We start from the raw sequence: 27,673 nt of genomic DNA on the forward strand, positions 1-27,673 counted from the left end.
GCGGGCTTTACAAGTCGTGCATCAACTTCAAAAGAACAGGTGCAGCTGAAAGGCATAACGAGGTGGTGATATCAAATGATCAACCTTCATGCAGCAAATACCAAGATCAGTTTCATCCTAAAGCCCAGCTGGCATCAAGTGATCTGTTATTAACAACTAGAATCAATCAAGATAGCAATGGAATGATATCTGCTAAACCACAACGTTAATGGAGATCACTCTTCAATAGTATCAGGAAGAAAACCATTCATTTTTATCCAACTTTAACTTGATCACTGGCTTATACTAATTTGGTGGATGGAGTTCTCCACAAGAGGGTAGAAGATACCAGCGTATGAAAGTATAAAAGGATATATATATATATATATATATATATATATATATATATATATATATATATATATATATATATATATATATATATATATATATATATATATATCATCAAGAACATGATGTCTGAGTTTTCTTAATATCGGAGATCTCCAAAGATGCACCTATTCTTTTTTCAAAGAAAATCTGGGTTAGACGAGATAAGAGGGTCCACACCACAGGAGAGCAAAGTCACCACTTGGAACAATAATACGAAAGCAATCTCAGAAGGCCTTTAGATTTCCTATTCACCGGCAACGAGAATCGGAAGTCCCCTGGAGACCGGAATAATAAACAGTAGTTAGCATGATCACAATTATCAAAACAAGAACAAATCAAAACCACAATGCCAGTGACATCAGAATATGCTGTTTCAATGTGGCAGATGTAGGCATGCTAAGCCACATGATCTAAGATCTTCGCCAACTTTAAAGAGGAGAAAATTTGATGATACCTTACCCCAAAACGATGAAAGAAAATGCCATGGTTGACCAAAAAATGAACAAAGCCAAATCTGACACAATTCAGAAATTAAGATCGTTCAATTTTATTATGGTCTGTGGTTCAAACAGTATACTGGGTGCAATTTTAAGTCATATAAGTTCTAGAGATCTGAATGCAACTAATCGTATATTAAAATTTGGAAGAAATGTATGACTACGACCTATCACTAGTTTTTCAATAAAAAATCTAAGTATGGACTGATAACATAAATATATGAAGCAATAACTTGTACAAAACTTCAGTGATGGACTCAAACATCTACATAACTCATGCTAGCAATAAATCAATAACCTCACGCCAAAAATAGAAAAGTAAAACCTTAAATCATTATTTTTTTCATAAATAATAATGCTATAATTTAGTTAGCTTACAAGACCCTCTACAAATGAGAAAAGGAACTGTGTACAAAAATATGTAAAGATCTTTCTTCAAAGACTATCTAAAGTAGCCACCTAGAAAAATATCAAAAGAACAGAATTAGACACGTCCCAACCTGGACCTCCAAAATGGCTCAGATTTGCATTCCATTTCAAGATACTCCAATTCACTTACGTCAAATATACTTTTACAGTCATTGCATGCAACTCTATCCAATAACCTAGTGAGAAAATCTCTACATGGTACAATCTCTCTACTCCAAGTATCAAATATTCATCTTGTTTCTTCAAATTTGTATCGAGAATTAAGAGATCATAACAACAACAAAATCTAGAATCATGTTTCTGCCTTTATTATTTACCTCACATCCATGATTAGAACTTCCAAATTTTTTATGCTCTCACAAACGTGTAACCTTTTGAATCCACCTGAAGGAGAAGTTCCCCACTAACTAGTATTCCCTAGATGGTTGAGCTTAAACATAAACTTTGGTTTCATGAGATCACCTAGTTCTGCTTGAGAAACATAAAACTAATAGCATTAACAATATCTTTGATTGGTCGGGATTTTAATACTCTGTCATATACTCACAACATTTTCCAGAAAATCCTAACCTAGATTAATGACTATATACTTTTCTGAAAATATTATCTAGGATAACACCAACCTGAACATTATTTTACTTTATTTTCTCATCATATATTAAATCTTTTTAAAGGAAATTGCCAAATTTATGTAGAAACACTAAAAATTTTACAAAACCAAGGCTGTGGCCCCAACTGAAAATGAAACTTCAAACCATGGAATGACTTGCTGCAATAAATACCAGCCATACAAGGTTGTATAAAACAAGACCAAGACAAGAACCACTAGATTTCAGGTTGTGAGAGCTTGATAAGCTAAATATGATCGATATTCTCCCTTATCTCTTCTGCAATGGCAATGCCTTCCTCTCTTTCTCCCCAAGTTTTTACTCTTCTCTGTTCCTTAAGGACAATGGTCCCTCTCACTCCAATAACCCTTTCCATAATGTCATCAGCTGACAATCAATGACCTTGCAACATAAACATTATTTTGTTATTTTTCATTTTTTTATTTTTTCCAATTGATACCATCAAGTATAATGTAACATTACCCTTTCCATGGTTTTGTTGTTGTTGTTGTTGTATAACATAAAGTATTGTGCCCACAGCAACATAACAAACTAGTCCAAGCAGTGATCACTATAATTGATACCCACGAAGAATATCCTTAAGCTAAATAACACTAATATTACTAGAATACAGCTTTGGAGCTAAGATAGTTCTAAACAAGGTTCGCAATACCGTACCGTACCGGTGTTTCGACCTGGGCTCGGTACCGGTATGGTACGGTATACCGAGCGGTACACCCAGGTATATCGAGCGGTATACTCAGGTGTGCCGAGTACTATAGCTCTGCTATAGTGCTGCAGTACACTACTATAGTGCTACAGTACACTCGGACCGGTACATACCGCCCGTACCGGGCAGTACAGTTCGGTACTGCAGACCATGGTTCCAAACATTTAGTTCATTTAAGATGATTTGATTTTAACATGCTGGTCAAAGTCCTTTAATGTACCTTGTTCTGGGTTAAGCAGTTACAGTCTATTGTTACATTTCCATCAAAAGAACTTCTACCCAAACAGACCGGTGACCAATTGCAAAGCAATTGTCATCAATCCAGTAAAACCAAATTAGAAAAACTATTAATAAATGTAGTAATTCCAAAGAGAATGAATATCTCAACAAAGATTTGGAACAACTTTATGTTTCATACATCATAAATAGTGAGTCAAAAGACAGGTGAAATAGTAATCTAACCAGCCTCTACTCCTGGAGAAATAGTCGTTATCCAGAGAAACAGCAAGAGCGACAGCCACCGCTCTTTCAGAAAGAGTTAGTGGGCGAGCAACTTCTAACTCTTGAATCTGAAATGCAAAGCATAGGTCACAGACAATCCAACAAAAAGCTATACCTGTTTATAAACAATCATAATTTTCAGTAACCCCTGAAGCAGGCTCAGTTATGGGAAGTGAATTAGAGTCCCCAAATCGAATCACATATTGACCAGCATCGGTGAAGAGCTGCAGAACAATAAAATACAAAAATCAATGTCCCTTGACTTACTCTTTACGAATAGATATATTCATTCACAATATGTTTAAAACTGTGGATTTCCAATACTTGAAGTCTGATGTAATAGAGTCCAAGAATTGTATGCTGTGAACAAAAAAGTAAACTTATCCCACCTTATCTCCTATTCTCCCACTCATCAAAAAAGATATTAAAGATTTGAAAATCCAACAAGTGAAGAAAAAATAAATTATGAAAACAGAAGATCAAGTGAAGATGACTACCTCAAAACCAATACCCCTCCAATCACGATCAATTTGAGCCAGTACATTGTCATCTTCATCCTTTAAAGTAAATGTCCAATTCCAGAAGCCAGGATTTTCAACCACAGAAAATTGTTTGTTTCTAAAATTCCACAATAACAATAACATTTTCAGTCCAGCATTTAGCCAAATATTGAGTTTAAAATTCCCAAAAATTGTTGAACAAGACAACACAATGTCTGCAAACACCAGATGTTTGACAACTTTTACTGGATTCCTACTTAATTTACTGTTTCAGTTTTAATTATTAAGTTTTCCGAAAAGTCCAAAAATGGTTCAGAAAAAATATTTTTTGTGCATCCAGATTTAGACATGCATTGCATGCTTGGGCAGCTACTTCAGTGTATAGTTTGTGATATAAGTTAATTCCAATACCATAACCTAATTTGTATTGATATAGTAAAAAGACCAATCAGGTTTGACCCAATTTCTCAGCCTTATAATTTGACATAGCAAGAGTAGATGAAACTCAACTTGAGTTGGCATATGTCAGCAGATCATAACTGATTTGAAAAAGAAGCGGCACAGGAGAGGATGAAGATCAGAGAAGTAAAGATAGAAAATTAACAAAAATAAAAATATAAAATTGCAAATATGAGAGAGGAGATGTTGCGATGTTGAATTTGATAGTTGTTGCAACTGTCACATTTATCGTCTACCACCAGTATTTTACTGTTCAGCAGTATTTGACCACAACTATTGCAATGTTCAATGTTCATTGTCCACCACTGCTTAAGACAGAAAAAGATATAAAGGGAGAAAATAGATAAATAGAGTTAACTTTTACTGTCTCAAGTAAATAAGGATGCCACCACAAAATTTGAAATTGAGGTAACTATTACACTATTAGGACACCTTAAGTCCTCAATGTTTCCATCATACTAAAACATTTCACCTGGACCTGTATTTCCAATGGCATACTTTGAGTTAATCATGAGGTGATCTTTTCATTCCAAGGCTAGTTCATGTTAACATGATGTATAATATGATATCCAAGAAACATCACTACTGGAGTTTTCATATAATAATTTGGGCCCATATTTTTGGGCTCACACTGGACAAAGAAGAAAGGAAATACTGATACGAAACTTTATCCATATACATGAAGAACAAGATAAAATTAAAATTACCCCAAGTATAAATCATAGATTCTCCGCCAAAGATGCCAACGTCTATGGACAACACCCACTTCCTAAACAAGGAAAAAAGATTGAGACCATTTAAAAATGTTTAATCATACAAAATGAAGAAAACAGTTTAGAAGCGACATGCCACTAAACATAATTTACTTACCTTACCATCTATTTCTGCATATATTGTGCTATTTATCCACCAAAATGGCCTGCGAACCTAAACATAAATTACATATAGTTTGGATGTGCACTGCAATATACTAAATTTTATATAACTTGAAATTTCTAGAAGATTTAATAGTAGTTTCATACTCTAAATATTTCATTGCCCATGGCATCAAATATATAAGCAACAAATGGACGTCTTCCACGGAGTAGCTGCAAGGCACATAAAAAATGACATGATGCTTCAGCAACTATACCAAGATGATGAATGACTTACATTCGATCAGTGTATTGTGAGCATCAGAATCACATAAAATAATCATCATAAACAACAACAATGTGGAAGTCCATTTACGTGAGTTTAGACAAAGTTTAAGAATACCAAGCATAGAAACATGCAGAAAACTATAACTATTCAAGGAAATTGAGGGTTATAGATTTCAGAGATGCCCATTATGACAACAGCTTTAGCAACTGACAAATACAAAAAAAGACAAAGATAACCTCAAACAGCATTAGTGCATAAAAGTATATTCAATCAAATTAAGCATACTAAAACTATGAAACAATGATTTGTTTGGTAATGAAAAATACAAGTCAGAGATATGCTGCAAATTATTTTAAAATGATGAAGGATAACAGGACTTATATATCATTTGCTTATAGCACATAACAGATTCAAATACCAATCTGATACTGATACTTATTAGCAGTCACAACAGTCCAAAAAAGGAATAGCAATGGAAAAAATCATACTAAACTTCTCAAAAGGATGCTTAGTTTGGTAATAGAAAATGTAGATCATGTGTATACTGCAAACCATTTTAAGGTGACCAATGATAACCAGATTTATCATATAATTATAGCATACACCATTGATTCTCAGTACTAAATTGAGATTTTAATCTTTGATCAAGTAACCAATATGTATAAGTAAGAGACAATCATTGTGGTTGGACAATGGAGAAGAGGGTAGGCATGATAATGATGAAAGATGGAAAGGGCATTTTGAAAAAGGGAGTGCCTGGTAAAAACTTGGCACTATCTCTATTTTTGGAACACATGGCTTCAATCAAAAAGGCAATTTGTCGTTCGTGAATCCAGAATCAGATGTGTGAAAGTTCTCTAATTTCGAAACACTTACCACTTTATATAGTAATCAATGACTACACAGATCCTCACACTTAATATGTCTCCTACAAGGGATAGGCTAGAGGAAACATATAGTAGAAAGGCCACTAGGACTCATAAATGTAACTAATCATCAAACCTACAACCAAAAGATATAGAGATGTTGTGCTCAACATCTAAGGTGGGTTCACTTGTGTAATTGAAAATGAAATTGCAATGCCACTCCTTTGCTCCACCATGCTCCCCCTTATCTTTTTCACCCATGTCAAATAAGATTTTTCAGCCTCTGGCAATTCCTAGCCTTAGACAAGATCTTTTAAATTCTTTAACGAAGCACCTGTGAAGCACTGAATACGTTGGTATTCAAACCACACATAGACATCATACATGAATTTTAAATAACCACCATGAATTTTGAGCATAACTAGTTCAAAACACCCTCCAACAGAATTGTACAAGCATCTATATTTTGCATCACAACAAATAGGTTAGAACATAAACTACACTATTGTTATCTGAAAAGATTAAATAGAATGGCTTGTCATAATCCAATTATGCCTATTAAGTGAGTCTAGACAAAGAAGTGCGTGCCACAAGAAATTGATGTAAATATTTTTAATTAAAAGTAAATAAAAAAGGACGTACCTAGTGCATGCAAGGAAGGTCAATGTTCGCCAAGACACTTTAATTAGAAGCAAATAGCATTTTTAAATTTGAACACCAAGACAAAATTACACTTATAGTAGATTGGTCACAAAAAAATAGCAATGTTATTTTGAAATTTAAAAAAAAAAGGAAACAATGCAATCTAGTATTGATATTATGCATTACCACTTTAATTGCAAGAGTTGCGACAATGGCAACTATAGAGTGAAGAACCAAGCAAACCAATTGCACAAATTTTGGAAAAATATATGATAACTGGACATTCTCATACAGTATGAGTCATACTTATGATGCAATCTAACACTCTATATCCTCATGACAAAAGCTGAAAACTTGATAAATAGAGTAGTCACATGACCATACAGAGTCATAGATTTCACTAATTTTCAACTGAAGATGGTGGCAAGTGAACTTAGTTTAGGTATTATTAGTGGTTCCTATTTAAAAGATCATGTATCAGACAGATAATAATAACAAAAAGCTTTGCACTAGAAGAGAAAAACAAGGTACATGGAACACAAAGCAAACGAAGGCTTTCTTCTATTTCTTCCACCCACTCGTAACAACTAAATATATAAAATTATACTAAAATCTAAAAATGTTAAATGAACTTATAAACAACTATAAAATATATGACAAAAATTTACATGATTTATATGAGAATTCCAATACAAAAACAAGGAATGATTACTCTTTGTTTGTATACAAAAGATGATGTGGCACAGTGAGTTAAGGTCTAAAAATCAAATAAATTGTAAATCTTATCTACTAAAATAAAACCACTTCAATTACACAAGAATTAAAATATGTTAGTGAAAACAACAGTTCGGAGATCGCGCACCTGCCTAAAGATAACATTACTACTCTCCCGAATGAAACCCACAGGCTGAAGGAGAAAAAAAATTCATTAATGATACTTTTGAGGCTAAACAGGAACAACCCACAAAATTTAGTTTAGATGGAGCCTGACAAATAACTTTAGTTACATACTAATTGGGGATAACAAGCATCCACTATCACATAGCGGTTCTCCTGCAAAACAACAAGACAAATAAATATGTATAAGTTCTGAAGAAATAACAATTGTTGAGCTGTGATCATGTGCCTAAAATCATTGGGCTTACAAAAAATTTCTGTTCATGCCAAACAAAATATTTCATTTTGATCCATTGCAGAGAACCACAAAAAAAGAGAAGTCTCAGGTTTAGAGCAGCAGCAGGTGGTATCAGTGCATTAGCAGTTATATAAAAGTTTTAACATTTTGTCTGCTGAAAAACAAATTTTCAGATCAAAAAGGCAGAAGAGATTTTATATTCATTCTTGTTATCAAATCCACTCTCATTTATACTCTTACATTTTAATTAAAAGAAATGATACAAGATTTAGTAAATGAGGGTAATATAATAATTCAATTTCCTACTCTCTCCCTCTCTCTTGTTTAAAGGTAAGGGGGAATATTTGTAGTATTTTTAGTGTTGAAAAAGATGAAGTTCAGATTAAAAAGAAGAGTTCCAATGTAATGGATGCATATGTTACAGTCTTTGTACATTTTGTTAGTTTTATTTCAAGTAATAAGCTTTCTACACAACATCTTCATATGTATTTCCACATCACTTACCAAGATTGTCCAAAAGGAAAAAAAATGAAATATGACTTGGGAAGATGTGCTTGATCAACAATGTTATCCAAGTAAAGGAACCAATCCTACCCAACGATCTTTCGGATAAGAAAAATATATATCATGAAGCAAGAATAGAATGTGAACAGTTCTCCAAACATGGCCAATGGGCTGTCATTTGATTACATTTTGATCTTATAAATTAGAGATTCATTGTCTAGCTTTCGTTTTTCCTTGTATTTGGTGAAAGGCAAGAAGGGTTGTAATCAAGAATGTGACTGAATAAAAATCTGACTTTTCCCACATTTTGCATCAGTAGTGTGGCCATCTTTTTCTCATTTGTGTGATTCCATCACATGTACATGTGAATCTGGTGCAAGACAAAAACCCATAAGTTTGATCCTTAGGAACTAGAGTGAATCAGATATTATCTTCTCCCTCTTTTCTCTTTTAAGATTATCAAATCCATAAATAAAATAAATATTTTCTTTGTTCTTCTAGTCCTCCATCCTCTTGATCTACATCATATACCTTATTAACCATGCATTTTTTATGCATATTATTTTGATACATAATTAACAGAAAATTTGCAGTAGCATCCAGGTTCCCTCGTGTTCAAACATAGTTAACATCTCCATCTTTAAACAAGAAAGCAATCAAGTGGATACCTTCTAGGCTTAATTGATTTTAAGGGAGGACCTGAGTTTCAAATGATATGTTGCAGTGAAAAAGGCTGTAAGCTTGAGAGGTCTCTGGTAATGATAACTAGTCTTTCCAGAGATAATATCAAGAGTATATAGCACTGATTATTTGCATAAACTGTCATATGAACATCTAATTGATTCACAAGCATGAAGAGAATCAGCAGAAATAACACAGCCTTATAAAATATGCAAAACTTACTATAATTATTGCGACATATATACACTACATTATCATTTCCATGCTTAACAGCATCATTAATTATGAAAGAAAACAGTTACCTGTTCAAAAGCAAACATAATATTTGCCCACTCTATGTCTCTGGTAATAAGCAAATTGGCTCTGGAAAGAAGAGGAGCAAGTCTGACCTAGAAAGATGGAAGCCAAAGGAACAAATCATTATCAAGAGCCAGGTCATGCAAATCCAGCCTGAAAATATCACATACAACACACCAAAGAAACAAAGAAAAGGAAACAAAAAAGTTCTAGATCTTATGCAAAGAATGGTTGGAAGACAAAACATTACATGCACAACAAAAACCAAAGTCATTCCTATCAATTTGAATCTAGGTGGATCTCATATGCCACCGGTAGCATGTAAAAAAGATGATGATCAACCAGATGTCCCAGTGAGATAACCAGAACCCAAAGCATAGTGCAAATACTCCTGACTCCTGATTGGCAATGTATGCTTAACATGTACTCTAAAGTTACAATTACAAGCACTACCCAAGTTATAAGACAGAACTTTCAGATCTTGCAAGTGCTGTCCTAATGAAAGGTACTTTGATTTTGTCAATTAGTTCAGAAACCTCCAACCTAACAAAGCTGGTTTTCAAAATCTTTTCAAAGGTATCATTTCTTATGGATCAGAAATCCGTTCAGTGGCAACTAACTAACTTTTTGCTTGACTCAGCCTACTCATTCAACCAAGACCTAGATGTAATATCTTAATTACGTAAGACTAACAAGGACATGTGATATGCCTAGATGACCAATAACATAAATTTTCCCTACATGAAACTATGAGGCAAGTAGTGCATACAATGTTATCTTAAACTATATAAAACAATGAAGAAAATATCATAAAAAAATACCCCATTTGAAAAAAAAAATTGGTTTGTACTATGCATTATGCATGCTCTGTTGTGCTTAGAACATGCATGCTTCAAAGAAGAACTTAATAAATAAAAAAATCCGTGAACTGCCAGATGTGAGATGAAACAACATCACGAACCAAATCGGAGAACTCAGCAAGATAAAAAGAATAAATTGTGCACAAGAACTCACCTCTTCAGGAGAACCAGGGGACAAGAGATCACCATCATATTGACTGATCGGCGGTTGTTGCATGGTTTCCTTGATACCAGAATCTTGTTCAGCCAGAACTGGTTTTCTTAAGACTGACTTCAGAAATGGAAGCTGAGAAGAAAAGGTGTCAAATAAAGTACCCCTATCTTGAACGCGTGGAGCAGGCTGCCTCTTTCTAATTCCCCTTCTTCTTACTTCCATGTTTCGTTTCTCTTCAACCCAAAGTCGTGCTAACCAATCCCTGCTTAGAGTTCGTTTTTTGCCAGCAGAATCTGAAAACCCTCGACAGCCAATTAGGCGACCATGCAGCACAGTTTGTGGTCTTTTAATGTCGACCTGTGAGTTGGATGCATTCCCCAGCACATTTGCACTTCCTGAGCCAAACTGCTGTAGGAGTGCAGTAACACTGTATCTTGTGTGATGCAGCTTCCCGTTCGTTATTTCCTGACGAGCCCGGTCAGTTAACGAGCCAAAAGGAGTGATCCCACCGGTAAACTTGATGGGAGATGCAAGCCATTTCTTCAACCACCTCATCTGAGCTTTTGAGATTAATGCGGATGTTTCAGGAGCCTTCAAATGGACCAACAATTACGCCAGTTATTCAAAAGCCATCAGTTTGTCGAATGTATTCATTCAGGAACGAGGCATAATCGACAACAAACCGAAGGGAGAGCCGAGAAAAGAACATCGGATCAATGTTTTGAGCCAATTTCGATCTAGGACAGCGAGCGCGGCGACGAAAGGTTTCGGCAGGCGGCCGGGAGAGGGGGAAGAGGGGCAAGCAGGGAAAATAAAGAAGAGGAGAAGAAAGAGGGGGAGGAGGAGGAGGAGGAGCAGGAGATTCACCTTCCACCGTCGACAGATGCTGCCAGCGCCGCCTGTAGCCTCTGGTCGCCGATGGGAGAGACGAGGGGGACCGACGGTGGACTCCGCCAGAAGGAGAGGGTTCGAGTGTAATTGGCGACTTTGGTGGAGGAGCTTTTGAAGCCGGGCGTCTAATAGAGCTAATGTCATTGCACTCAGTTACTTTCGATCGCTATATTTTTAAAAATTATATTGATTTAATATTTAATCTTATTTTTCGTTGATTTTGTTAATTAAAATACCACACATGCCACGCAGAAAATAATACTAAAACAGACTTAAAATGATAATTTCATAATATTATTCTCATCAAGATTTTTTTTATATATCTTTATCGAAAACAGTAGTCAAGAAATCAGCACTTTTTTTTCTTTCCATTTTTCAATAAAACTTCTAAAGACAAAAAAAAGAGACAAAATAATTGAATAGTATTCCCAACAAAATCTCTCTGCTTTTTTTCATTGATAAAAATAATATTATAAAATTATATTTTTAATATTATTTTTGGTAACAATACATACAATATTTCCATCGACAAAATCGATAACTAATTAGTTAGTCCCGTCTCCCATATATTATTAATAGTATTACTTGATGCAATGCAACCAATGTTTTCACCTAAATCGTTCATTTAATCACGCAAAGCATGATGTGCTGCTGCATCAATTTTTGCCCAGTCCCTCCCTTTATCTTGACCTCTAAAAATATGATGGATCAAAATATAAACCATAGTAGTTCCAATCTAATTTTATATCCGTCAAAATTATCTTGTAGCCTTGTTAGTTGTAAAAATTATTTTATATTGACTTGAGTAACTTCTTTAGTTAATTTAATCAATTCTCAAACTTGGGTGTTACATCTAAATGTCATGTTATTTTCATCACACTAACTCGTTTCAATATACACATCCACAATTGAAGATTTTGTCTCTTATGCATTGTTGAAAGTCTTAATTAATTACATTGTATGGAAATTTTGTACTCATTTTTTTTGGAATCACTAATATAATTATGTTCATTATGAGGTGGCTTTATGTTTTCTAGTTTGATCCTTAATTAATTCAGAAATAGTATTCATTTTTTATATTAACGCCACAACCTCTTTACCATGACTCAAATCTTCTAAGAATCCATTCATACCCACTTCAACAATTCTAACCACATCAACCACAGCCCAGCCAGGATGCTGTTTATCTTTCTCTATGCTTCAAGGGTTTTGGTAATTTACATGTTGGGTTCCATGTCTCTAATACGAGATAAGAAAACTCTCAATCTTTCTTCAATATCTATATTGAGAAACTAATAGGAGCAAGCCAGACAAGTTCCATAAAAGTGATGAGCATGTAGCAACAGTGAAACTGGAACCACGAGAACAGAGTTCAGAAATGAACAAAGAGAAAAACCTTCAGAACTATTATACATACACAAATATCTTGCACATCCCCTCAGGTCTAAAAACCCTGTCAAATCATACAAGAGAATAAGATAGCATCAGATCATACAGGCTTCTCGCCTGGGAGATGAGAAGGGGAGCCACCATCAACTTGGTTCTTCTTCCTATGAAATATGCCGCTCAAGTTTGGGAGAAGTGCCTTTTTTGAAACCGTTGGTCTAACAACCTTTCGGTTCTCTTCCGTCTTCTCCACACCCTTTGCACTATGAACCATCGGTTTTGGTGGTAGTGCTTCTGCCAACATCTGTGTCTCGGCCAGTATCCTTGAGGCAGTCTTGGCAGCCATCTTCTGTTCCTTTTCTCGCCACCTCCTCAGCTCTCCTTCAACAGCTTTCTTTGCAGCCTCAGCCATCTCTGCCCTCTTCAGTGCCTCCTCTGTCGCTGTCTCTATGTCCTCCATCTCCTTCCGAGCAGCCTCAAGTTTCTTGACTGCCTCATTCTCACTGGCCCTTACAGCATCCACCTGGGCGATCGCAGCAGCAACCTTCATCTCCGCCAGCTTCCCAGACTCCTCTACCTTTCGGGTCAATGACTCGTACTCTTCTTTTGAAATTGTTATGTTCGCCCCAAACTCAGAAGATGATGCACGAGCAACATTTGCTTTCTCAGAAAGTTCCTTGATAAGATCAAGGACTCTTGCCTCTGCTGCTTTTGCTTCTTCGGCATCCTTCAAAGCAACCTGCAGCTTCTTTTCTGCTTCATGTAAGGTGGTTTGGGCTGCCTCCGAATCAGCTCTTAGTTCTTCAGCACTTTTCTTCATTTCTTCTGCTTCCTGCAATGCATTCTGGGATTCAGATGATAGCTGCTGAAGGGTTGATACTAGATCATCAGATGCTGAAGTCGCTTTGGATTCTGCAACCATGGCTGCCTCAAGCTCAGCTTTGCATTTCTGAAGTTTAAGGTGAAGGTTACCAACAACAGATTCAGTTTCTGCATCCTTCTCTTTGAGCTCTTCATGCTCTTTCTTTAGACCTTCCAACTCAAGCTTCAGGGATTCCACCAAACTTCTGAGTGAACTCTCTTCTTCAGCAAGTTTTTGCAGCATTTCTTTAGCACCATCGAGCTCACAAGTCACTGTAGTAACAAACTCCAGATCTGAGGTCCTGGTATCTTCCATTTCCTTCTGCACAGCTCCAATTTCAGCAGTTGTCTCTGCCAGTTTTGCCTCAAGCATATAATGAACTTCAGGATCAAACTCTTTCTTCAGAGATGCCAATTTCTTTTCAGTTTCTTCTAGAGCTTGTTTGTAGGACAGTTTGTCAGTATCTTTGTCAATGTGAATCTTTGACTCCTCTTGTCGGGCTTGATCAGCGGCAAGCTTCACATGCATAAGTGATTCCTGAGCAGCTGATATCTCCTTAGAAAGCTGAGCAACTTTCTCAGTGTTTGCATCAAATAGCCGCTTTGATTCAGCTTCTTGCTGAATGGCAGTGAGTTTTCCCTCCATCGAAGTCTCAAAATCCTTCTTGATTCTCCTAAGTTCCTGTTTTGCTGCATCAAGCTCCGTGATGGCAGCTGCATACTGCTCCCTTGCATTGTCAAATTCCTGCTCCCAGCCAGCATCCTTATGAGTAGTACTCTCAACAGAGCTCACATCTTCAAGTTTCTTAGTTTGACTATCTGCAGCTTCAGTAGCTTTTAAAGCCTGCTCCTTCGACTCATTTAGAGTACTGAGTTTGTTAGTCAGTTCCTCAACAGTTCTTTTAACCCTCTCTAATTCAGCAAGTGCCTGGATCCTAGTTATATCAGCATTATTAAGCTGTTCCTTGTACTTGTTAAGCTCTTTTTTGGCCAAGTGAAGCTGTGTCTCCTTGGGTAAAGCCCTCTATTAAAAGATAGAGAATGTTGGAGCATAATTTTTGCAATTCAATTGATTGATCAAATTGCAGAAAGCAGTCTATCACTAACCTATATAAAACCAACAACAAGAGCAGAAAAAGTGTCCTAGGTTGAACACAAAGAACATAGTCCAAGAGAGAATTTGACTACTCTTTAGATTATGACTCAATTATGAATGCCAATTAGGCAATTCCCAGAATCCAAAAACCATTTGCTTTTTAAATGCACGAGATTGATGATGTATTATTCTTCTTGAGCAATCTTGAATCACAGTTTGAGATGAATCACAGTGAACAATGTGCTTTTCTCTAAGACCTACCAGTTTTGAAATAAAAGCCAAAAGCTACTATGCTAAAAATTTGGCAGGACTAATACATGATAAAATATCAGCATCTATATCATGCCTGCTACAAATAGCGTCAGATATTCCATTCATATTCTACAAGATTCCAAAGAACAAAAAAGAAAAAAGTTATTATTTCCATAGATGATCATCTACTTTAAATGAAAAAATAGAAATTCAAAGCCAAATATCATTCCTTATATTCTCTTAGGCAGCTGAAACAGAATTTGGTAAAGATAAGTAATCAAACATCAATAAAGATGGTATCCAGTCACAATGGCTATGTATCATGGTGAATACAGTTATGCTTTGGAATTTTGCTATAATTGCTAGACCTTTAAAGCACTCAAGAAGTAATGCAAATGAAGGGATGATGAAAACTCGAAATGACCACCAGAGTTCGAAGTTTTGCATTTTCTTTTCATCCTAATTAAATATCTTTGATATGCTTTGCTTGATTAGCTCCAAATTACTTCACAAGAAAGGGGTATCTTATAGACTTTTTCACAAAAGAAATATATTAATATAAAAAACAGATAGCAATGTCGTTTGTGATGGAGTTAATTTAAATCTAAATTTAAAGAGAAAAAAATGTAACATAAACCTCAATGAGTGGAGGCTTTGGCTTTCTCGCAGTAGATCTGTCAGATGCAAATGCTACCTCACCAAAGAGGCTGACAGCAGCTTTGACAGATTCAAAAGGTGCCCTTGTGTCTATTTCTGCTTTAGGTGAATCTATAGAATTTTGTTGGACTTTTGTCCCCATGCTGCTTTTTCTAACCTGTGTCAGCCTGCACAACCAATAGCAAAAGAGTTTTCATTCTGGACTGATAAAAGTCTCAAGAATTTTATTAACTTCAGTTTCTAAGTGACGTAAGCAATTACAGAAAATTAAAATAATTAATATGCATAGATCTGAAAAGAAAAAAATTGTCTGAGAAGCTTGAGCATGTTCAATGATTCACGTCTATGCTACTAACACTACGTTCACACCAAAAAATGTCGAGTTTAGAAACTCAAGAGAGCAACATAGTATTTGAACTGATGGGTTACATGAGGGTCAATAATAATTACTTCAGTGATAGGATTAAAGCAGATTGGTACAAGTCTCTAAGAAATGATATCAATGGAAAAAACATATTAGAACAGTGACCAAAGGCTAGCCATCAAAATGTCAGACATCGTTGATCAACCTCGGGCAGAACTCATTTGTTAGAGATATGAATAATCAAATGAGCAAATGTTGCTCCATCCAGGCCTTTCTGAGTATCTCGATGACTAAATCTCAAACTATAGGAACATTCAACCCTAGATTGGCATAGTAGATCTTGCCCTATTACCAAGGGACAACTACTCAAAAGATCCTTCAGTTCATGGAAGTCTTAGACCTTCACATCCTAAAGTACTAAAGCTAAATAAAGATAATAAACTCGGTTCCATTGTACTAAACAAAACAAGTTTCGCCGCAATTCTTTAACTTTCAGTTAATTATCTATATCTTCTAGGATTTTCATGGCATTACTAAACATCTTGAGCTTTCAATTGTAAGTAAAAGTTTAAGAACCACTCAAACCTATAAATTATTACAAAAATGAATGGGTAAGTTGCAAAATATGAGCTAATGAGATTTGATATACAATGAAGCTCTTAGCAAAGCATTTCTGTAGGTTATGTTATTTGTTGAAAATAGTCATGATGCTTAAAAAATTATATACATACATTTTACAAATTTGAGAAGCAACATAATTTATGTTACTATAAAATGCACATGAGTTGTAATTAGCATGAAATATTCTTGGTTGTATAGTGCTAACAATAAACAGTATAAAGTACATGATGAGATGTCCATAATGATATCGTATAGACACATATACACACAGATATCAGTGTGAGCTAGATTAATAGTGCAGTTGACAGTCAAGAATAAATATTAAGATGGATGAAGAATCTTGCAATATATTATTTATACATAAACTATAAATTGACATTTACAAAGCATAAATTGACTTTTACAAAGCACTCTAAGACAACATTGTCATCAACCACTTATAAACAGATGTGGATTTCATGAAGACAATATGCTTACTGAAAATGGGGATCTTGCAAGTCAACAGATAAATTGTTATCCACGTTTGAACATCTGAGACTATTCTGTTGAAATATCCAGCTAATGCAAGACGATGCTAGAATTAGAAGTAATCATAAAAGTACATAAAAACAAACAAACTTTTGCCTGTAGCAAATGTTGAAATGCAGAGAAAGAAGTTGTCTTTAATGGTTTCCCAATGGTGTAAGCTCAAATCTTTACAGCCTTGTAAACACCATGACTCTTAATCACCTCACTAAAAGGAAGATATTATGAATGTTCCCCTTCAGTTTAGTTCTTTCAAGAATTCAGGCTTGAATTTCTTTCTTCTGTTTTTCATTAAACAAACCCGAGACAGCTTCATGGATGGCACAGGACCTGAATTTTGCAGGTTTTATTTTCTTGTCAAAGAAATAAATAATTTGATGTCTTGGCAGAAGTAGAAGTCAAAGGAGGGGCTAAAAGGCTACTAAGGTCGGTAGATATAACAAATCTAACAAATAATTCCATGAAATAAGTAGTAAAGTAGATCAAATGGTGCTTGCTGATGTAATCATAATTTTTCACAAGAAAAATGAAAGTTAAACAGACATTTCTCTGGGCATTGATTGTAAAGCCTATAATCCCAATTTGAAAGGATCATATGTAGTTCAAAAAGAAAACAACTAGTTATATAACTAACGATGCAGTCAACTCTCCGTCCTCAGCCAGTAAAATCATAATATTCTAACATGCAGTTCGTTGCTTTCTTGACACACACCAAAATGAAAAGCAATCTCTCTTTTAGTTCCTGAAGCGATCAACCATAGCAAAGGAACCACTAGACCAGATCAACAAAACATTATCGAGTCGAATAAAATTTAGTTTTTTTACTCCAAAATCATTGCAGTCTCGTACCTTCACCAAAACATTCAAATTTCTCGAGCCTCTTCTTAATAACTATCATCATAAAGATACTGATTTCACAAAAAGGAGGAGCAACTTATCTGATAAAATCAACCAAAAAATAGCCGTCGTACGTATAATTGACAACAAAATTTTATCTTTCCATCGAATCGAGTACGCTAGAAGCCGCGAAGCATGAGAGGAAAGGGAGAGGAGTCATAAAAGCACCGGGTCACAGAAGGGACTTGGATTTACGGCTCCAACCGAGGATAATAGCAGGAGTTGGAGAAGAAGGGAGAAAAGGAGATCAGAGAGCAAACCTCGGAAGGATAGTCGGCGAGAAGCGGCCGTCGAGGGTGCGAGGAGAGAACGGCCACGGAGAGGAGCGACAGCGCGCGATCAAAGAGGTCGACGGCGAACACGCCCGCCGGAGGGGACTCCGGCGCCGAAAGCTAAGAAGCCGGCGGCGTTGGGCGTCGGACGCCGGGCGCGTCGTCGGAGAGAGCAGGAGAAGTGGAGCGACGCCAGGGAAAGAGAGAGAGAGAGAGAGAGAGAGCGCGCAAGGGGTGAAGAAAAGGAAGGCGAAGGCAGGGGAGGGGGTAAAGCGGACTCGTCGGGATGTGCGTAAGGATTTGGATCCCAAAAAAAGTTCGGCACAGCTAATGAGTCCTAGTATGTTATGATTGATTTGTAACAGGCAGGACCACGCGGGTCCCGGGTGATACGGGCCCGTTACAGCAGTGCTCCCACGGGAATCGACCAATGGAAACGATTCCTTTCTTGTCTGGTATCTGCTCGGAGACAGTTGAGCCGAAAACTGAAATTAAAAGCACAGCAAGTGCGCGTGTTGGGACTATTTGAAGTGGTAATATATTTGGATTTGGATTCCCGTCTCACGTAGCTGTTTCTCCTCCTTTTTTTTGGTCTGAGGTTTGTTTTATATCTCTATCCTTTAAAAGTTTAAAAATAGGTCATTCGTCCCTCTATATTATATTATATTTTATATTATATTATTTTTATATTATATTTATATTATATTTATATTATATTTATATTATATTATATTATATTATTTACTTTTAATATAGTTAGTATTTCATACCAATTGTAACTTAATATGGGGAGCCTAATTAGTCAGCCTACCACATCATGATGAGTTGGGAAGGGGATATTGTTTGTGTAAGTGGCTCATCATCAAGTATGCTCGTTGTATGGGGGCGATGGTTACGGCACAGCGTTCCGACGACATAACGCTTTTTCACAAGTGAGCCACAACAGTTGGATCCCGTGACGTGAATCAGCAGTCAATTTTGATACCAACAATTTTCAAATATCTAAATTTTTTTAAGTATTTTTTTTAAAAAAAAATTAGTAATGTCAATTTCAACATCATCATATCAAAGGATGGGTATTAATGATACTAATGCATCGAATATCAAAATATAGCAATGAGTAAACTATTTAATTACTTCGATCATTATTTTTTAAAAGAAAAACAAATCAATGGTTAAGATGGTGGTGGGCCCTCATCTTGATTCGATTAGTTTTCAGAAGATATTTAATCATATGGATGATCAAGATAACAAGATTTGATTAAATAAGTGATGTTTTTTATGTTTTTAGATGGTTACGAATATATTATCTATTAAAATGTGCATTAGACTAATCGAAAATCTATAAGCAAGCATAATGGATCAGCTACTACTACTATGTTCCGGATCTGATATGCCACGATTGTAATTGAGCTCGGAATCGGAAGAGACACACATCGTTCTGTATAACTAACGTTTTTTTAATTTTAATAATAGTTTTCAAAGCTCATTATAAAAGGACTTTTTATACATTATTATTCTTTATTCAAAAATCTAGTCAAATAATCTGAATTATTTACTAACATGGGACATTATCATGAATGCCCTAACACAGTCCTATAGGGATTCTCATTCGGTATCAAAAAGTTTTCACTTAGATTGATTCGATTTTACTATGCTTAATGGGTTAAGAAGCGAGAGGACAAGTGTTAGAGGCATAATAACATGGCCAATATCTTAATATTAGATGATCGATACCTCAACACCATCATGTGATGTAATAGACAGATGTTATCATGTCTCGAATTCGACATATCACAACTAGAGAGCTAGAGAGAAACGTACTTTATTTTTAACATAGTCAACGCTTACCGTCAAAATATTAGCTTTATCGGTATCGATTTATTTATTGTCAGGAAGATTTGATTTGGGATCAAATCAAAGGAAAGACCTTGATTGGATCCGAATGCTCGGACAATCAAAATCTCACTTTGCATCGCTATTAAAAATAAATAGAGGCATATCCATATTAACAACCACTTAATTATTATTAGTCATGGTTATCTTTAATATATTTTTTTATGTAAACTAAAACTTAAAAGTGATAAACAAAGAATATTAATTGATAGAAATATATGTAATATTTTTCAATAATAATTATACCATTTGGTGTTTTAATATCATCATATTAATGATCTAACTGAGCTAAATTGACTATAATAATATTTATGTACATCTTTAGACATATATATATATATATATATATATATATATATATATACACTAAATTAGAATTTAGAGGGGTCAATATTAAAATCATCAACTTTGAACCATCATCACTTGTTTAAAAAGTAATAAAATAAGTATTAAAATAAGTTTATTTTTCCAAACAGCAGTACCAAACACACAAAAAAAAGATGTTAAATCTAGATGCCAATAATGCCTCCAAATAAAGATTGTACAGTTCGATCTAGCAAAATTAACCAATTAATTGGACCTTCTCTCTACATACATGATTAAGTTTGATATAAGAGAAGGATTTGAACTAACAATTCTATATCCTTCATTCCATGGGAGACGGCTTTTCTCCTTCAGCATTCGGAATACACTTGGAGCGAGCATCCACCTCTAACTCTACGTGAGAAACTCCTCCTTCGTGCACAGTAGTATAGCTACTACACCCTCTTTTTAACTGCTGCCAACTCGTTGTGAAGACTTCCTTTGCCCCTATTCCATTTCCCTCCTGCCAAAACACCATCGCTATTTAACTTGAAGCTATCTATCACTAACTAAAAGCTACACAATAAGGTTGTTGTTCTTAGCAATTATTGTCCTCAGAAAAATCATGCAGGCACCTTAGGTGAGAAATTAATAATTTTATAGAATATATATATATTATAAGTTGTCGACTTAGCCCCACTAAAAATAACTTCATTTCGGATATTCCAGATCATTCAATGGAAATACATAATCAATGCTCTCGGTGACACAATTCTCCTCTCGCAGGAATCAGTCCCTTCCAAAAACTCAAAGTTAAATTGTTCGGTTTACACTGTAGCATTGACAATATAAAACAGGTGAAGGAGCAAAAGAAAAAAATAGTGATCCATGTCATCTGTATGGTTGTCACATAAAGTAGAATATCTCAACTCAACTAAGCTGGATGTTAAGACAACTCTACGAAAGTGATATTAGCAGAAGCCAGCGAACCAAACACAAAGTCAATTTTATCTAGATTTCCTTCATGATTAATTAAGAGAGAGTCAACTTTAAAATCTTCTTCAAGTAGTGAATAGTTAAAATACATGGGTTTGAGAGAAATTGGGGTCTCAAAAATTCAATTATCATGAAGCATATTGATCAAAGTTCCAATACCAATTAAACAGTGAAAACTAGATCTAACAAGTTCCGTTGATTTCAAAAAGTAGCTTCCAACACCAACTAATAGTATTAGGGTAAGAAATATTCCACCGATAGACCTCGCTATACTTGGCAGTGATTACATTGGAGCCATTAAGGAGAGAGTAAAGTTCTGAATATTTTGAATACCAAAACAATCAAAGTCTCTTGGAAGAGTAACATAATCCCAATTAACCATATGGATATCGAAGGAATCATAAAACTTTTGCCACAAGAATCTATGGATAGACTTATTAATGTCATTAAGGATGCATTTTAGCATCTAAGATGTAGCCAAACAATAGACCAAAGTGGACAAGAGGATCGAATTAGTCAAGGAAACATGCTCGGTCTGAGATAAATGATTAGTCTTCCAAGAGGCTAGCTCCTGTTTAATCTACTGAACTTTTGGTTCAAAGGCGGACATAGGAATTCTACGGAGCCAACCTACATGCCAAGGTATTTAAATGAAAAACATCCCTCCTAAATGTTAAATAACTAGCAAATCTGATGGCTCTACTTATATGCTTGAGAAAGAATATTTGAGACTTACAAAGGTTAATTTTCTAATTCATTAACATCTAATACTTATAAAAAGATATTCATAATGGTTAAACAAGACATACCATTGGTTATTGGCTTAAATGTATAAGGGGATATCATTTGTAAATATCAAATGAGACAATTTGAATTTATATTTGAAATTAAAAGGGATAAGAGAACCCTCAAAACATGACTGATTAAGCATATCTAATAAAACTTGAGCCACAATGATATATAAGAAAGGGGAGAGAGGGTCTCCTTGTCGAAGGCTCCTATTTCCCCTAAAAACCTTTGAAAATTGATTGTTGATGACACAAGAAAACTCAGGAGATGAAACACAAGAGGAAATCTAAGTCAAAAAATAATTAAGAAATTTAAAACAATGAAGAACATTGATCATAACATCCCAAGATAAATGATTATATGCCTTTTCAAGATCAATTTTAATCATGATTAAAGAAGACTTATCTATAGAAAAGATTCAGGAGAGATTGGTTTAGGTAAAAAAATATGAGAAAATTGGCTAACAACATAGCAACAATCCGATAGTTGATATTATATAATGATATGTGTTTAAAATCTATGCAAGTTTTTGGGTGGGTGCATTTAGAGATGAATATAAGATGCATTTTGAACTAATCTCGGTAAATAAAATTAGTTTAATAGAAAAGATTCAAGGGCAAGCGAAGATGACGAGAGATAGTGGCCCAACATCTGTTGTAAAATTGTATGGTGTGTCCATTTAAGATAGAGTTATTGATATATTGGAGTGATCGGATAGAATCCCACACCTCACTCTTAGTGAAGGGCATGGTAAGGGACTCAAACTGTTAGGATCGAGTTGTACTATTGGGGGGTAGTGAAAGTAATAAGCATGTAAATCAGTTTATAATATAAGAAATACAAATTGAGTTTTATAGTGGTTCGGTAGTCGCGACCTATATCCACTCTCGATTCCTCATCACTCGAGGCTATCGGCTTCCACTACTGATCTTCATTCAATGGGTAAAGATCAACTACCCTTTTATACTATTTTTTCTTTTCGCGAGCTCAGGAGATAATATTTACACCTCTCTTTTAGGCCTCACTCCTTCTATAGAAAACTTTTGGAGGAAGAGATTTTAAATCCTAAGAGAGTTTCCAATTTTTCTCAAGTATTTTTTCCCCTTTTTAAACTCAATTTCGTGCTCAATTCTTGCAACTTAATGCAAGAATAGCTGAGATATTTATAGACACTAAATTATTTCAAAAATAGAATAAAAAAAGGGTCTAATCTCGGATTTCTCGGGTCCTAGCAATACCACCGCCTATGCTGGGCGATACTATCGCATGCAGCTCTGACACTAGGCGGTACCACTACCCAGTCTAGTGATACCATTGCCTGACATTGGGCAGTACTACCACCTGACACAATCTCGGAGGCTATATCTTGAAGACTAAGCCTCTGGTAGTGCCATCGCCTGGACCGGCGGTGCCACTACCTAACCCAACTTTTAGGTCACTGAATAGGCCTTTCTCTTGGCCCAAAATAGCCCCAACATAGGCCCAATTTGCCCCTAATTGAGTTAGCCTAATTCTAACCTAATTACAATTTAAAACTACTTCAATCTAGATAATTATTACAAAGCTTTAATCATATATTGTCCGGCATGTCATTGGTTTATTAGCGCTTCGTCCAATCCTCCGGCACATCATCCACTTTTGCAACCTTTTGCCCAATTAGTATGTTGACCTGTACAACTCTGATCTTCTTGGCATAATGTCCACTCTTCTTGGCCTAATGCTCAAACTCACAGCATGAAGCCTTCTGTCGACACGTTGACCGATCCTTTGGCTCGATGTCCAATCTTCTAACATGTTCCACTTTGACCCAACATTGATTATTCCTGTTTTAATTGTCTCTTCATGATCAAAGCTAATCCTGCGTTATTCAAAACATAGATTAGATCATAAACGCTATCAATTGGTTTTATCATCAAAATCTGAGGTTCAACAATCTCCCCCTTTTCATCATCAAAATCGAAAATAGTCATGTATTATTCTACCGACATGTTTACCGATCCTCTAGCTCGACATTTAATCTTCTGATATGTTCCACTCTGGCTCAACATTGATTCTTCCTGCTTTAATTATCTCTTCATGATCGAAACTAGTCCTGCGTTATTCAAAACGTAGATTAGATCATAAACGCTATCAATTGGTTTCATCATCAAAATCTGAGGTTCAACAATATCTCCCTTTTCAATGATGACAACCAATTGATGACGGAGTTTAAACCAAACTCCCCCTATCGATATGTCATATTGATAGAAATATAAATTTAGACATAAATTATGAATCATAGCAACATGTTATCATAAAATCATGTATAATCAAAATTTTAATATATCATTCCACGCATAATCGTCATCATAACTTCTTCCCTTTTATCATCAACAAAAAGGAGAAGTGTAACTAGCAAGTTTTTTAGATATAATTTCAAATCATTGCATTATAAATATAGTTTTAAGTTTTTGAAACATCATTGCATATATCATCATTGAAGCGAGCAAGTTTTTTTGACATGAAAGTTAGCAAAACTTTTGCATCTTTTAAGATATGCAAGATAGCATGTTTTCTTTTCTTTGTCATATTAAAGCTAGTAAGTTTTTGAAAAAAAATATAAGATTTACATTATTTTAGAACATGCAAGCTAGCAAATTTTACATCATTTTAAAATATACAAGCTAGTAAGTTTGCTTTTCTTTGCAATGTGCAAGCTAACGTGATTTGCTTCTTCTTGAATTGTACAAGCTAACAAATTTTGGTTCTCTTTTGAGATGTACGTACTAGTAATTCTTATTTCCCCTTTGTCATTAGCAAAAAGAGGGGAATAACACAAAGGTGTAATTCAGTTCCCTTTACATCAATCTCTAAGCATCACATAAGGTATACAACCATAAATATAAAAGAATTATACATAATGAAAATCATGTCAAGAAAGATATAATATCAAAGATCATATAAATACCAAAAGATATGATTCATTTTGATCTCTTTTTAATTAAAAAAATAAAAAAAATCTTATGAGACCGAATAGTAAGGGAAATATTAAGTCATGAATTCCAAAAAATATATTCTCTTTAGTAAATAGCAAAAAAGAACATAGGAGAATAAAATATCTCGATTCATGTTAAAAAAATCTCAAATTGTCAAGATCATGATTCATATATTAAAAAAATTCAAGTTATAATTCATAAGAAAAATTATTATTCATAAAAAAATCTTCTCTTTAGTAAATGATAAGAAGAAAGGAGAAATTGATTCATATGTATAAGAAATATCGAGTCATCAAGTGAAGGAATCGTGATTCATGTGACAAAAAGATTGTTGATTCATGCATTTTAGTAAATATTTTTTAAACTATCATTACTTCAACTCATCATGTATAATTTTAAAATGTAAAACCATCAAGCATGATGTAAACATTTATTTTCAAAACATTCATCATTATTTTTAACTTATTCAATTTATCAAATCATCAAAATTACTTTCAAGGGATTCTAAATGACATAAATATATTTATCAATTTCTTATTGAAAAACTAATAAGATAGAGGTAGAGATATTTTAAAAATATATTTCTTTTTAAATTGTTTCAATTTATGTGATTTATTTCATACATGGAAGTCTTTGTCTTTTATACCAAATTAAAACATACATCATGTTTAAAATCGAAAAATAAGATTTATCACAAAAATCATCAAGATAAAAAATATAATACATAATTCCAAAACATAAGATTTTAAATCATCATTACTTCAAATTCTCATACATATTATAAAATCATCGAGCATGGTGTCAAAACTTTTAACATTTTTATTATATCGTTACATCATTATGCATCATTAAATCATCAAACATAATTTCCTTAAACATAAAGCATTTTCAATCAAAATCATTTTGTTTGTCGTAAATGTATTTTTCTTTTTAAGCGAATCTAACTCTTCATGTTTAGTGCTAGGAGTTAACATGCAATTGTCATGCTCAAATTTTTAATTTTTTTTCAAAATCACTAGAAAGAAAAGCATGATATTTTTTATATTTTTTTTTATTTTTTACTAACTAATTTAAAAACAACTTATAAAAATCATCAAGTAATTTCATAGTAAGATAAAGAAGTTTCGAGTGAGTCATTTACCTTATCGTTGAGAGCTATCAAGGCATAGTTCACCACTTTGTCTTTGTTGGTTTTCTCTTCGTCTTCGGAGGTACTCGATTTGTCCCAAGTCGCCTTGAGTGTATTCTTCTTCTTCTTCTTCTTCTTTGATAACCTCTTCTTTTTAAGTTCATTTTTATTTTTTGATTCCTATTTTATGAACTTTTTAAACTTTGTTGTTATGAGATCAAGTTCATCATCACTTGAGCTTTCGCTCGAGTTATCTTTTTTGTTCTAAGTGTAAAATCCTTCTTGTTCTTCAAAAGGTTATTCCCAAGTTTATCATATGCTACATAAGTTATTTCGTAGGTCATCAAAGACCCGATAAGTTCTTCAAGTGGAAACTTGTTTATGTCATTAGCTTCTTGAATTGTAATTACTTTAGGATCATAGCTCTTTAAAATGGATCTTAATATCTTGTTAATGAGTTTAAAATTAGAAAAACTTTTACTAAGTGATTTTAGACCATTGACGACATCCATAAACCGGGTGTATATGTCTCCAATGGTCTCACTTGGTTTCATATAAAATAATTCATAATTATGAACTAAAAGATTGATTTTTGACTTCTTAACCCTACTTGTGCCTTCGTGTGTGATTTCAAGTATATGCCAAATATCATAAGTTGTTTTACAAATAGAAACTCGATTAAATTCATTTTTATCCAAAGCACAAAATAAAGCATTCATAGCTTTAACGTTCAAAGAGAACATCTTCTCCAAATCATTCTAATCGTTTATCGGAAGAAAATATTTTTGAAATTCATTTTCAATAATATTCTATAACTTGAAAATCTATAGAAATTAAGAAAATCCTCATTCTAATTTTTCAATATATATAATTCGTTCCATTAAATATGGGAGGACGTATGATAGAATTACCTTCTTGATTGCCGGCAAAAGTCATATCTCTTAGGTTTTAAACTAAATTGAGAGTAACCTTATTCTGATACCAATTGTTAGGACCGAGTTGACACTAAGAGGGGGGGGGGTTGTGAATTAGTGCTTTCGTAAAAACCTTAACGATTCAAAAATCTCATTCGAGATAAAATCATATCGAAAAGATGCTTGACTTGAAAGCGTGTTCATAAGCATAGTGAAAGTAATAAGCAAGTAAATCAGTTTATAGTATAAATGAAAAGCATAAAAGAAATACAAATCGAGTTTTATAGTGGTTCGATCGTCATGGCCTACATCCACTCTCGATTCCTCTTCACTCAAGGCCACCGGCTTCCACTACTAATCTTCTTTTAATGAGTGAAGATCAATACCCTTTTAAACTCTTTCTCCTTTTTGCAGATTCAGGAGAGAACCTTTATACCTCTCTTTTAGACCTCACTCCTCCCTTAGATAACT

At 34.4% G+C, this 27,673-nt stretch overlaps 2 protein-coding genes across 2 annotated transcripts; both read right to left on the reverse strand.

Moving 5' to 3' along the window:
- Window positions 1-110: 110 nt before the first annotated feature.
- On the reverse strand, window positions 111-11,397 carry LOC135678932 (altered inheritance rate of mitochondria protein 25-like). The gene is made up of 13 exons (XM_065192198.1): window positions 11,246-11,397; window positions 10,540-10,969; window positions 10,379-10,461; window positions 9,370-9,456; window positions 7,759-7,800; window positions 7,610-7,654; window positions 5,119-5,184; window positions 4,967-5,023; window positions 4,804-4,865; window positions 3,635-3,755; window positions 3,284-3,361; window positions 3,099-3,205; window positions 111-647 (listed from the first exon to the last, which is right to left on the reverse strand). The coding sequence occupies exons 2-13, from the start codon at window positions 10,931-10,933 to the stop codon at window positions 617-619; spliced, it is 1,173 nt and encodes a 390-aa protein (XP_065048270.1). The 5' UTR covers window positions 10,934-10,969; window positions 11,246-11,397; the 3' UTR covers window positions 111-616.
- Window positions 11,398-12,648: 1,251 nt separating this feature from the next.
- Window positions 12,649-18,462, reverse strand: LOC103991991 (WEB family protein At5g55860). Its single transcript, XM_009411541.3, has 3 exons — window positions 18,189-18,462; window positions 15,502-15,688; window positions 12,649-14,540 (listed from the first exon to the last, which is right to left on the reverse strand). Exons 2-3 carry the CDS (start codon window positions 15,661-15,663, stop codon window positions 12,759-12,761), a joined length of 1,944 nt encoding a protein of 647 aa, XP_009409816.2. The 5' UTR covers window positions 15,664-15,688; window positions 18,189-18,462; the 3' UTR covers window positions 12,649-12,758.
- Between the last annotated feature and the right edge of the window lie 9,211 nt (window positions 18,463-27,673).

Source organism: Musa acuminata, chromosome BXJ1-7 (assembly GCF_036884655.1).
Source record: "Musa acuminata AAA Group cultivar baxijiao chromosome BXJ1-7, Cavendish_Baxijiao_AAA, whole genome shotgun sequence".
NCBI lineage: Eukaryota > Viridiplantae > Streptophyta > Magnoliopsida > Zingiberales > Musaceae > Musa > Musa acuminata.